The sequence below is a fragment of the Hydra viridissima genome, unplaced genomic scaffold (assembly GCF_058129835.1).
Source record: "Hydra viridissima isolate aposymbiotic clone 2 unplaced genomic scaffold, HvirCarnegie_v1 scaffold_12, whole genome shotgun sequence".
Lineage (NCBI taxonomy): Eukaryota > Metazoa > Cnidaria > Hydrozoa > Anthoathecata > Hydridae > Hydra > Hydra viridissima.
In genome coordinates, this window is record NW_028324311.1 from 13,750,271 (window position 1) to 13,764,055 (window position 13,785).

The following is a 13,785-nucleotide window of genomic DNA, read 5'->3' on the forward strand; positions in this document are numbered from 1 at the left end:
ACCGAGCCTATATTGATAAGTGAAGGTGACGTCAAATTATGACATTTCTAGCATCAGATTGCTTACATTTAAAAACATCGAAAAGATCTAGTCTGGCCTGTAGTTTCTTTAATTTTTGATTTCTCTTTTTTTTCTCTACTTTTCTCCATTTTTTTTGCGTTCATTTTTCGTTTTCTTAAAGTTATGCTTACCACTAAACAACATTGTGCACTCTTAAAACTGACGATATTTGGCATAATTATTTAAAAAAGATGAAATTCCTTTAGTATTCTAGTTTACAAAAATTGAGCACCAAAATAAGTTCGATTCTTCTCTACACTCATGTGTGCTAACATCTTTTTATAAACTCTCACAAAGTTTATAAAAAGTTTTTTTTAACAAAGCTTGTTATAAATTGAGAAAACAAAATGATTTGACATGTTTCATTTTAGCTCGCTGGATATATAAACAACGAATGATATTATAAATAAATAAATTGTGTTATCTAAACTTATTTATATTGACTTTATTATAACTTTTACATTAATTTGTACATTTAAATTTGTTTTTGTTCCTTTTATTGTTCTTTTTGTTGTTATAATTTATATAAATAATAATAATGATTATGAAATGATAACAATAAATATAAACAGTTAAACAAATGCTAACAAGATAAACAAAATAGAGAACAAAATTAATAGCAATAAGAATAATACTTAAAATCTATATAACAGTATTATTATTATAAGTAACTGTTAAAAGTATAGTAAAATTCATAATATAACTAATAATACCAAAAACATAAGTAATAATAAGTATTGTAATAATATTCATAACAATAATGCTAACAAAAATAATAATAATAACAACAGTAACAATTATAATCATAATAATATAAAAACTAATATTGATAATAATAATAATAAAAACAATAATATTAATGATACTAATCTTTGTATTAATGATAATAAACTTAACAAAAGTAATAAAATAGTAACAAAAATAAAAATAGAGATAATAATAAAAATGATAATAAAAACAATAACAAAAATACTAATAAAAACAATACTAATAAAAAAAACAATAAAATTAAATAAAAATAATTGTAATAACAACAAAAATAATAACAATGGCAATAAAAATAATCAAAATGAAAGTTTAAATAATAATACTAATAATAATAATAATAAAAATATTAATAAGAACATTAAGAATTAAAAAATAATAGTAAAAATAATAATATTAATCAAAAATAAATAATAATAAAAATAATAATATTAATCAAAAATAAATAATAATAAAAATAATAATATAAATATTAAGAATTAAAAGATAATATTAAAAATAATAATATTAATAATAATTATAACAATAATTACACAGTAAATAAAAAACCCGTTATATTTTTAAAAAACATAACGGGAGTTTTCCTAGCACATAACGGTTCATTGCCGTTATGTTTAATACTTAATATGTATGAAAATAACATAACGGTTTTAGCGTTATGTTTTTTCATAGCAAAATTGCCTTGAACATAACGGTTACATAACGCCAATTAGCCGTTATGTGAGAGGAAAACTCCCGTTATATAACGCGTATTTTACCGTTATGTTTAAAACCTGATATAACGGGTATTTATCCGTTATGTTACCCGTAATGTCAAATTATAATTATTTTAAAGTAGGCTTTTTGAAACCCATGATTAATAACAGAAATTGCTAAATAAACTAACTAACATTGAACATTTTTTATGTTTATAAAAGTTAATTTAAAAAATAAAACAAATTCATCCAGTTTAATTTCCTAATATATTTATGTTAAATTATTTTTCATAATCATGAAAATTATTTACAAAATAATTGAAGAAATTAACTTAATGACATTTATTAATTCAAAAATACTTCACATTGCTGTAAAAAGATTGCAAAAGAAAAATGCATTTTTTAGAAAGTAAAGCTGATCGTCCGAAGCCGCAAATATCTTGCAAACATCCCAGAAGCTGCCCAAAACAAGAAGGATATGTCAAATCTAGCAAATAGTAAACGGCCATCAAAACAACCACCATTTCACATGTACTGATCAAGGGCTGAACATCCATCTCGACACCTCTACGACTCCTTACTCCATATTCCGTTTTATTATAGATAACTTGTGGACCATACAAGCTTGGCACTCTTAAGTATTCATGTATTGAATCACACTAAAATATTATAAATACAAAATAAGTATTGCAACCATAAAAAAGAAACTATTATTAATACATTAAATGGGTTTGAATCAATGTTAAGTTTATATTTTATAGAACTGGCTTAATACCAAATAAAAAAAATAAAATAAAATTTACATCAACTTTCATAAACAATTTATCAGTTGTCTTCTTAGAAATAAGTGATTTCTGGAGCAGCATTAAACTTTCAGTATGGGTTTGCGAATCGGGAGAAATCCAAATCAACATCTTTTGAATCTTAAGAGACGAATCTTTAAAAATAGGATACAAACGAATCGCTTCTTCCAGCATCAATCCAGGAGCATATGTAACTCTTTTCGGAAATATACTATAAGTCTCGTTATTAAAAAGATGTCTGTTTAGAATAGACAGTGTTGAAAGTGATGGCTTTTTCTTATTAAGTTCATTCTAGGTGAAAGAAAGAGTTATATACATTCCTTATTTTATAACTATTTAATAAAATAAAGTAATGACCAGACACTTAATATTAATTATAACATTTCAAAATTTTTTGCGTCTAAGTTTACTTAACTAGACTATAATTTCTGATATTAGAATTAGAAATCATTTTTATCCAAAAATTAATAAACACAGAAAAAATCTTACTTCAACATCTTGTAATAGCTGTTCTTTATCTACAACTGATTCGGACAAAATTGGATTTACTGCTCGGCTACTATTATTGATGGAACTATTTACAACAGAAAAATGAGGAAATCGCTTAACCTTTAAACTATGACATATACTAAATTGTCTTTGGCGATAATTATTAGGCAACTTTTTGAACAAGAAATCCTAATAGAAAATTAAAAACTTTAATTAAATAAATTGAATCAAACAATTTATGTATACAGCAGCAAATTTGAAAATCTGAAGTAAAATATAAAAATGATGGAAAAGGAAGGAGATCAAAAATGAATATTAAAATAGTAAATATTACAAATTTAAAAAAATAAAAAATATTATAGTATCAAAGACGTGATTCTTACCCATTTATGGCTGTAAGAAGGATATAAAGAAATGGAAGTAGACTTTAACTTTGCAAAGAATATTTTCCGTAACAATATTCTATTTTTGATATTATTATGATTAGGCGCATGCAAACAGCAAAAAGCTAATAAACAAGACATTAGCTCTCTAGATATCACCTTATCTTCAATAGAAAACTTGTTGCTCAGAAATAGTTTAATGTGAGGTGGAAAAAAATCAATGAGAGTTTGTTTAATATCACCATCAAAAGGGATTCTGTTAATCTAAAAATTTATCATTAATGTAAATGTTAAAAACATAGGAATAATAAAAAACATTTTGTATCATCATGTGAAAATTGACAAAAGAAAGCATTTACAACTACTAAAGTTGACAAAATAAAGAAAACAAATTAGACTAAAGTAATCATATTTATTGCAAATAATATAAACTTTTTATAAAATTTCAATGCAACTATATGATAAGGAATGGCAATGCTGGGGGAACAATATAGAAAATATCCCCTTCTTTAAAATAAAATGCTGGCCAAGGAAAAGCTAAGCCTTCAGCTGCAATAGTTCTAAAAGGAACTGTGTTGTCCTCAACAGCAGTAAAAAAACCTCGTAACACATTGTAATTAAGGCACTGAAGCTGTGAGGTAATAAATACTGTTTTTTCTCCTTTTACTTGAATTTCTTTAATAATAAAAGCAGAAGATTGAAAACCATCATGAAACCATAAAGACGATTCAGGACAGTATTTAATTCCATTAATCTGGATGCAGGTAACAATATTTTTTTTAATAGTAACTTGATTTAATTCACAAAGAACTCCATTACTAATTTCTCCAAAAGAATTATAAAAAGATGCAACAGTGTTTAAAACCATACTCTTCATAGCACTTAAAGGCATATTTTTGAAATTAAAATGCCTAACATTTTTTATTACTTGATGTTTCCTCTCAAAAGCCATACACATGTGGTATCGTAGTGAACCAAATTGTCTGGATTGCTCAGGATAATGAATAAGAAAATGAAGCTTTGGTATAAACTTATCTGGGTATAAATTCATAAAAAGAGTATGATGGGCTGCAATTGTTTCTTCTAAAGAGACGAAGTAAGCCTCAGTGGTAACTGGAGAGAGACACATTTGAAGAATACGCAGCAGCTTAATAAGACACAAGAAATGACAATCAATAGTGATACTTCTTAAAAAAATTGGTAAAATACAACAAATAGAAAGAACTTGAGCACTGCCAAATTTCCCCTTAATAACCAAATCTACTATTGCAGGTAGTTTTTCACTGTCTTTTGGGTATTGAAACAATTTTATAAAGTTGTTCAAGCTATCTATTGTAAAAAAACCTTTCAAAACCCCATGATTCAAGTAAAGTTCTATCTGCAAAGGTATTACACCTTCTAACAAATCATGCATTGGATCAAAAAGAACTTGCTTTGTCACATCAAATTCATTAATTTCAGATAGAACACTGTTAGATTGAACGCCATATAGCTTTGACCATTTTAAACGTTCAACTCGGGGAAGACTAGAATTATCTAGTTCTTTGACTCTCATCTTGTGTTCCTCTAAACTCCTTATTTTACACTGAGAATGTTTATTATAAACTAACATTTCTGACCTGGTTGAATTACAAACTCTACAGCACCTAACAACTTTCTTGCTAAAACCCTCTTTAAAACCAGCAATTGCATTGCAAGTTAATGAATCTCCAATAAAGTGTTTTAACTTTACCATGAATTTTTTACCATTAGCATTAGTTAAAGTTGAGGAATCAATCGATGATAGTTCATTTAGAGATTGTACCAAGTCAAGAAGAAGAGATTTCATAAAGCCTTTTACCTTAACAGATTTAGAACCAGTTATTGCTAAAGGGAATATTGAGAAAGATTTACTTAAGCAGCATTGCGGAATGTTTAACAACTGAAAATATAAAACCCACAACTTGTGCTCTCCTCTAGATTTGCCTATTGGATTAGTTACACCTAAATCATCTGAATACAATGAGATAGGTATTTCTGAAGAATACTCTAGAAACTTATCATATTCATTTGATGTAAAAATAAACTGAAGTATTTCTTTAAATGGAATAAAACATCCATGTAAACTGTTTTTGTATACTAACTGAATTTGTGGCATTTTAAAAGCAGTTTGAAAATATCTTGTTCTAGAATATTCTGTTGATAGTTCTTTACAAATTGTAGAAATCTCTTCATTTTGTGATTTATTATTAAAAATATTTTGCAAGCTTGAAAAAATAATGTTTACCACATTTTCAGAGCATTGATATTTTCCTCGCAAATGAAGAGCTAATGCAGCAAGTTGATCTTTTCTATTCTCCTTCAAAAATTGAAAATCATCCGGTTTTTCAATATTAAAATCATTATTATTGTTAACTACTTCAATTTCAGTATCAAAAGGAGCAAAACAATTTCTATTGTGAAGTTTAAAACCTTTAACACTTTTAAATTTTGAAAAACAGTTTTCACATACAACTGAACCTTCCTGACCATGTAATTTAAGATGTGATATCATTACATATTGTTTACTTGTTTGAAAACTACAATTAGAACAAGATAAAATTACTTTTTGAGATCCAGGTGGTTCAGTACTTGATTTTGGTGGTTCAGCAACTTGTGCAGCAGTTGATATTAAACTTAAATTTTGCGATCTTGAAGACACATCTAAATCCTCAAGTACATCTTCATAATTAGAGTCTTGGTATAATGTTGATTCAGTTGGAAGTTGAGGAATAATGGATTGTTGGTTGTTAAAATCGAATGAAACAGGATCAGAGTGTCTATCTACAGCTGAAAAAACAGCTTTAACGGGAGAAAATCCCTTTAAACTTTGAACAAAAGTGCTGAGCTCATTATTTTTTGCTAAGGATACAACTTCCACTTCTAGATTTTGTTCATTTAAAATGGCAACAAATGTTTCAGAATCGACTTCACATCCATTCCACATGATGCCACTTATATCACTGTTATCAAACTTTTTAGAAGCTAAAAAAGTATAATTTTAAATTAAATAGCTCAACCATTGTTTTTGGCATATATAATAACTTGATTAGTATGAAGACAAAAATGAACTGTAAAGAATTTGAAGATTGATTAAAAAAAAAAAGAAGATTGAATAAACAAAGAATGTGCATTAAAAAATAAGCTTACCATTAGTTAAAAAGTCTGCAATATTGCTATTACTAGCAAGAACAATTTTCTTTTCACCAAGATACTTGACAACAACAGCCTTTATCATTTTGAACTGTTAATTATTGTAGAAATCAGTAATATAGTTATTATTACTTAGAAAACTTAAATTACACAAATAGTATATTTAACATTATTTAATAATCGCAATATAAAATAAAATTAATTTTAAGAATAGTAATAAGTAAAAAATGGTAAGTATTAAATAAATAGTAGTAAAGAACATTATTAAGCAACATACAAATACAGTGAACTCCTAATATCTTGAAGCCTCCAAGGGACCAAGAAAATAGTTGAATTAGCAATATTACATACATACATACATACATACATACATACATACATACATACATACATACATACATACATACATACATACATACATACATACATACATACATACATACATACATACATTGTTATTATTATTATTATTATTATGATTATCAATATTATTAAATAATATTAATAATATAAATAAATATATAATATTAATTATTAACAACCCAAATGTCGTTTAAATGCTAAGAAGTAACTACCTTGAGAAAATAAAATAAGAAAACTTAAACAGTAAAGACCTTATAAACAAAAATTGCAAAGATTCTTTAAACTCGCGCTATTTTTTACTGATAAAATAATCTGTTTAACATAACGGTTAAACATAACGCTTTGCAAATATATATTACTATACTAATGATTTAAGCACCATTTACGCATTATAACACTTTCAACACTATTTGAACTTAACATAACGGTAAACATAACGCCAAAATTTTCGTTTACCGTTATGTAACCGTTATTTTTGCGTTATGTTTTTTGCTGTGAAGAACAATAGTAAAAATAACAATGACAACAACAATAATGATAATAATAATGAAAAAAAATTAACTATAACAACAAAAATAATCAAAATGAAAGTTTAAATAATAATACTAACAATAATAATAAAAATATTAATAATAATATTAAGAATTAAAAAATAATATTAAAAATAATAATAATAATAACAACAATAATGAGAACAGTAGTAATAATAACAACTAGCAAAAAAGCAACCCGTAATACGGGTTATGGTCGGTCTGTTAATTTATAGTGGCTGTTTTCCACAATTTAAAGTTGCAAAACCATAACTATTACCCTTTTAGAAAAGCGCCTTCAAATTAAAAAATATGCGGAGGTAAAATAATTTACCAATCATCAACATTATTTGAGTAATTTACAACTGAAATCGGTCATATCAGTGTAAGGCAGAACCGTTTTCCTCGACATTACTTCGTTCAAAACAATACGTTTTTAGTTACTGACACAAAATAATAATACTTCCTCATGCTTTAAATTGACGAAAAAGTAAAGCTAAATTCGTGTTATATTTTTATAACGTGAACTTTAAATAATAAGATTAATATAAAGCGAGCGTAAATTTTACATGAATTAATAGTACTTTGGCATCCCCTTGATACATGTTTCTTTAACAAAGGAAATTCTCTTTAAAACGTTAAATGCACACAACTAAATAAATTTATTCCAAATATCTGACCATTTGACTATTGCTATATATGGCACTAATCTGACCATTTTTACATATGGCCTCTTTGTTTCAATAATTTTTAGTAAACGGTTATTTGCTACCATTTATTAAAAATTCCTTTTGTTACTCGAAATTTAATTTTCTCTAATAGTTTGACACTAATAGAGGACCTCCCTTCCCCGTTTTTGCCTTAATGGTGGTAAGGAGAATAGATTTATCTTTATTAAGAGTTATCAAGTTTTTGATCAAGACCTTCTACCAGAATAATAACGCCTTATAAAATTTAAGTAACTCGATATTTGACAAATGCGCAAAACTACAATCATAACCCCCCACCAACCCACCCGTTTAAAAAGATCCCCAAAGTTACGTACAACAAATAATTAGGAATAAAATAGAGATTTTTAAAAATTGAACTAATTGCATATATTTATATCATTTTAACTGACAAAAATTTACAATAAAAGATAATCAGGTATTTTTAATAATTCGTATGCGTCAATCGTAAATCTTAAAGAAAAAAAAAAAGAATTATAATACCATAACAAAAAAAACAACCAAAAAACCAAAAAAACCAAAAAAAAACACCACATAAAAACCGAAAATCGATTTACCTAATTATAGTAACCTATTTTGACATGGCAGTTAATATAAACATTTATCGAAAACTGAACTATAAAATCTATTTCGAAGTACAAAAGGATTAACAATACTAATATATATATATATATATATATATATATATATATATATATATATATATATATATATATATATATATATATATATATATATATATATATATAAAAATCAAATTAAGATACAAATTGCATTTTTAGCATAATGTTGTCTTGGCTTTAAGTAAATAAATAAAAGCAGTAAGTTTCAATAATGAAACTACCTATCATTCATTTTTAACAATAGACACCAACATGAAGGTGTTTATTGTTAAAAATGAATTTGAACACAAAACATCACAACAATAGCACATAATAGAATATTTCCACTCTTGATCCTAAAATCCAGCGAAAATAACAAACCAAATTAAAATATGAAAGTCAAAATTAGAAAACCAATTTAAAGTTAACTATATTTATTTTTTTACTAAACATATAAATACATAAAAGTATATTTGTTTTTATATTCAATATTTGTTATGCAATTACTTCAAACTTAGGACATTTAAACACCCTAGATTTAAAGATCAAGGTTGCATACTCTCTCATACACATTACGCTAAACATTAACAGACATAGTGTTTCCAGAATAATTAAAAAGGCCACACAAAACAACCTAGCTCTTAAGCAGTAACACTGCCTGACACTAAATGCCGCCAAGTCACACCTCTGCTATAAATACATCGCTTGGCTGGCAAGGTTTTCAATCTTGCTCAACATAATCCCAAGTCACACCACTTTGAAAACATGGAAACAATATAATTTAAACATATATACAACTATAAACAAATATGGTTTTATATAACACATATAAACACATTTTATAACAATATTAAATGACAAATATATTTATCAAAAACTATAAAAAATATATATGTATATTAAAATAATAAATAAATTTATACAAACAAAATGTGCTCACAACTTACAAACAGTAAATTTTCAAAATAAAAATCTTAAGACTATAAATTAAGAACATTAGAAAATATAACATTATTTGTGTAACACTTTTCACCTGCCACACCTTGAATGAGATGTTTATTAATTTTGAAAAACAAACTATTAAATGCTCTCATTCTTGAACATGCAACATATTGTTGACCATGAGAGAAAAATGGTTTTTTTGAGAAATACCCCAACTCTATTAAATGTTTGACCTTGACTTTTATTAACTGTCATTGAATAAGCCAATCTGACAGGAAGCTGACGACATTTCAGAACAAAAGGTAAATTAGAACTTGATGGAGCCAACTGAATTTGAGGAACAAAAACCTGTTTACCACCAGAAACACTTGTCAAATCCTCTGCATCAATATAATTATTTTGAAGAGCACAAACTTTTATTCGAGTACCATAGCATAACCCAGCTTTGAGATCTAAATATCTAAGTAGCATTATTACACAACCAATTTTCAATTTTTAACAATGAGGTGGCATACCTGAAGGAGTTAAACTATTCAAACACTCAACAGGAAAGTCATTTCTTTCATTAAGGTCATCAGTATCAACTTGATCAACACTTACTTAAATTTTGACCTTACCCAGCAGACTTTTAAGCACTTCTTCATTGATTGATAATGAATCAACATTAGTTGGTGTTAAAATCACGCATTTAGAATAATCATTTTGATCAGCATCTCCAAAAATCTTTTCAACAACTGATTCATTTTCTCTAATAATGCACTGATTTGGTATTTTAATGCATCTTTTATAAGGATCCTTCTCTTTGACAGGTATTGTTCCATACCCAAGTTTTAGTAGCCATTGGGAAAATTCACCTTCCCCATCTTGTACTCTCATTGTTTCAGTTCATGCAAACTTCTGCACCAATTGCCAATGCAAAGAACATTTTATACACAATTCTACTATCTCAGCTGGTTGTCCTCTTTTCACAACAGGCAGAATTTGCGTAAAGTCACCACCAAAAAGAATGATTTTTCCTCAGAACGGAAAGTTGTTGTTGCAAATATCTTTTAACAACCTATCAATTGCATTTAATTCTTTACATGCTCATGTAAGATATTATACTGGTTGCTTCTCAGTTTGTTTTGATTATTTCTGATGAAAGCAAGGCGCTGGCCTTTGATTTTAACATACGCATCAATAGCATATTGATGAAACAGTTTTTTGCCATAAAAGAGTGAAGAAAAAAATTGTCTAACTGAAAGTTTATATTGTAATACTGAGAAAATGTAACATGATTTCTAACCAATGCAGCACGTTCAGGGTTGTGAACCAATTGATTATGCCAACCAGCATCACCCCTTGGAAAGAATAGAGGATAAACCATAGGATCTAAGTTGGCAGACATACTTGATAGAGTTTTAACAGGATGACCTCTTGGGTAAATAACATCTTCCCTGGAAACAGGTAGTACACCAACAAATACAACTGCAACTTTATTATGTGAAGGGAGACTGATAGCGATTATAGCAATTTATGCTGGAACATCATGATTCCAAAATATTTATAGCAAAACCATGGTACTTTATGCAAATAATACTGTTATATAGATTTTAAGTATTATTCTTATTGCTATTAATTTTGTTCTCTATTTTGTTTATCTTGTTAGCATTTGTTTAACTGTTTATATTTATTGTTATCATTTCATAATCATTATTATTATTTATATAAATTATAACAACAAAAAGAACAATAAAAGGAACAAAAACAAATTTAAATGTACAAATTAATGTAAAAGTTATAATAAAGTCAAATTAGATAAGTGAAGATAACACAATTTATTTATTTATAATATCATTCGTTGTTTATATATCCAGCGAGCTAAAATGAAACATGTCAAATCATTTTGTTTTCTCAATTTATAACAAGCTTTGTTAAAAAAAACTTTTTATAAACTTTGTGAGAGTTTATAAAAAGATGTTAGCACACATGAGTGTAGAGAAGAATCGAACTTATTTTGGTGCTCAATTTTTGTAAACTAGAATACTAAAGGAATTTCATCTTTTTTAAATAATTATGCCAAATATCGTCAGTTTTAAGAGTGCACAATGTTGTTTAGTGGTAAGCATAACTTTAAGAAAACGAAAAATGAACGCAAAAAAAATGGAGAAAAGTAGAGAAAAAAAAGAGAAATCAAAAATTAAAGAAACTACAGGCCAGACTAGATCTTTTCGATGTTTTTAAATGTAAGCAATCTGATGCTAGAAATGTCATAATTTGACGTCACCTTCACTTATCAATACACAATGTAACAAAAAAAAAAAAAATTTCTGTTTATCAAAGTTTTTTGATGTTTCTTAATTAATTTGAGTATGCTGAGTCTGAATATGACATTGGATTTTTTATTGCATCAATCGTTTGGTCGTAAAAAAAAAAAAAATCAATTAAACATATAATTAATATAAATCGTTTTGCAATCATGTTACATTATATTGTATTGTAACAGTCTCTCACAATCTCAAAAAACACTAAAAGTGAACAGTAGAACGAGGTTTTCTTTTATGAAGTTTCTCGTCATCGCGTATCAAACACCAGATGTAGTCACCCATCATAGCTGCATCCCATCTGCCCTGGTATCTTTTCTCCATTGCAAGAATATCCTGATGGAAACGTTCCCCGTGCTCTTCACTCACATCACCCAAATTTGGTCTGAAAAATTCCAAGTGTGAATGCAGGTAATGCAGCTTTATTGACATTCTGCATTTCATATCTGCGTACCGTACAATTAAGTTTTCCACTATCTCTTTGTAGTTATCACTCTTATTGTTGCCTAAAAAGCTATGAACAACATGTCTAAATGCAGTCCATGCTTCTTTTTCAACAGCAGACATTTTGTCCTCAAGCTCCTTACATGCCAACATAACTTTAATCTGTGGACCAACGAATATACCTGCTGAAATTTTTGCATCTGACACCTTTGGAAACATCTGCCGAATATGCTGGAATGCTGCACTATCTGGGTTTAATGCTTTGACAAATTGTTTGATAAGACCAAGTTTAATGTGAAGGGGTGGTAGTAAGATCTTTTCAACAGGTATCAGAGATTGATTAATAACATTGTGCGAACCAGGCTGTAAATGTTCTCTCACTGGCCACTCACGTCTTGTGAAGTGCTGGTTTGCAGCCCTGCTATCCCATAAACAAAGAAAACACGAGTACTTTGTGTATCCTCCTTGCAGACCGAGAAGAAATGCTAGCATCTTAAAGTCTCCACATACATCCCACTTGTAACTGTCGTAGTTGATTTTCTCAAGCAACAACTTCACGTTCTTATAGTCTTCCTTTAGATGAACGGAATGAGCTACTGGAATCGAAGGAAATCGGTTTCCGTTATGGAGCAAAACTGCCTTTAGACTTCTTGTTGAGCTGTCAATGAATAATCTCCACTCTTCAGGATTGTGAACAATGCCAATGTCATTGAAAAGACCACGAACGTCATGACAATAGCACAGTGATTCTGATACTACATAAAAGTATGCGAATGTTTCATGTCTTTTTCGGTATTTCGAGGTTCTGCAGCTTGGATCTAATAAATTCCATTCTTTCAAACGTGATGTCAGAAGTTCTGCATTTGATTTAGTGAGACCTAAATCTCGTACTAAGTCATCAAGTTCTTGTTGGATAGGGAAATGAGGTGAATCATTCGGTTCCCTGAAATCACAGTCATCATTGAGTTCATCCGGTGAGTCTACTTCAGAATGATATGCAGCTGCTTCTTCGGATTGAGGTGGAGTAGGAACAGGCAATTCATCACTGTGTGGAACTGGTCCAATAGAAGATGGTGTACTTGGATAAACTAGAGTCAGCCTATCTTTCGGTTTTTTATACTTTGAAATGTCAACAATGCAGAAAAAGCAGTCATCATGATGGTTCGTCGGTTCTCTCCATATTCTCGGAATCGCAAAGGGCATTGACTTTCGGATTCCACGCAGCCATCCTTCCAGAGTTGATCTGCAGCTACCACAACTGTAGTGTGGTGCCCACGATTTGTCCTGATCTCCCATAGCCATGCCAAAATAAGCATGATATGCAGTAAAGAATTTTGTACCACTGACAATCTTATGTTTAGCTTGTGTTGGACTAATATAGTAACCACAAACATAACAGAATGAGTCAGGACAAAGCTTGCAGGATCTACTAGACATATTCACCACTTCATGTAACAGTTGTAATTAGTTAAACTGAAAATAAACACACGAATATAGTTAAAATCAG

The 13,785-nt window shown here is 28.3% G+C and overlaps 2 protein-coding genes across 3 annotated transcripts; both read right to left on the reverse strand.

The window, feature by feature from the left end:
- Nucleotides 1-1,768: 1,768 nt before the first annotated feature.
- On the reverse strand, nucleotides 1,769-6,810 carry LOC149881390 (uncharacterized). Of its 2 annotated transcripts, XM_090069138.1 has the most exons (6): nucleotides 6,364-6,779; nucleotides 5,780-6,198; nucleotides 3,196-3,459; nucleotides 2,813-3,001; nucleotides 2,324-2,614; nucleotides 1,769-2,179 (listed from the first exon to the last, which is right to left on the reverse strand). In XM_090069138.1, the coding sequence occupies exons 1-6, from the start codon at nucleotides 6,449-6,451 to the stop codon at nucleotides 1,871-1,873; spliced, it is 1,560 nt and encodes a 519-aa protein (XP_089925264.1). In that variant the 5' UTR covers nucleotides 6,452-6,779; the 3' UTR covers nucleotides 1,769-1,870. The 2 variants fall into 2 exon arrangements, with proteins under 2 accessions (XP_089925264.1, XP_089925263.1); XM_090069137.1 differs by having other exon boundaries at nucleotides 3,196-6,198; nucleotides 6,364-6,810.
- A 2,859-nt stretch (nucleotides 6,811-9,669) lies between these two features.
- On the reverse strand, nucleotides 9,670-10,002 carry LOC149881391 (uncharacterized). The gene has a single exon (XM_090069086.1). The coding sequence runs from the start codon at nucleotides 10,000-10,002 to the stop codon at nucleotides 9,670-9,672; it is 333 nt and encodes a 110-aa protein (XP_089925212.1).
- Nucleotides 10,003-13,785: the final 3,783 nt, after the last annotated feature.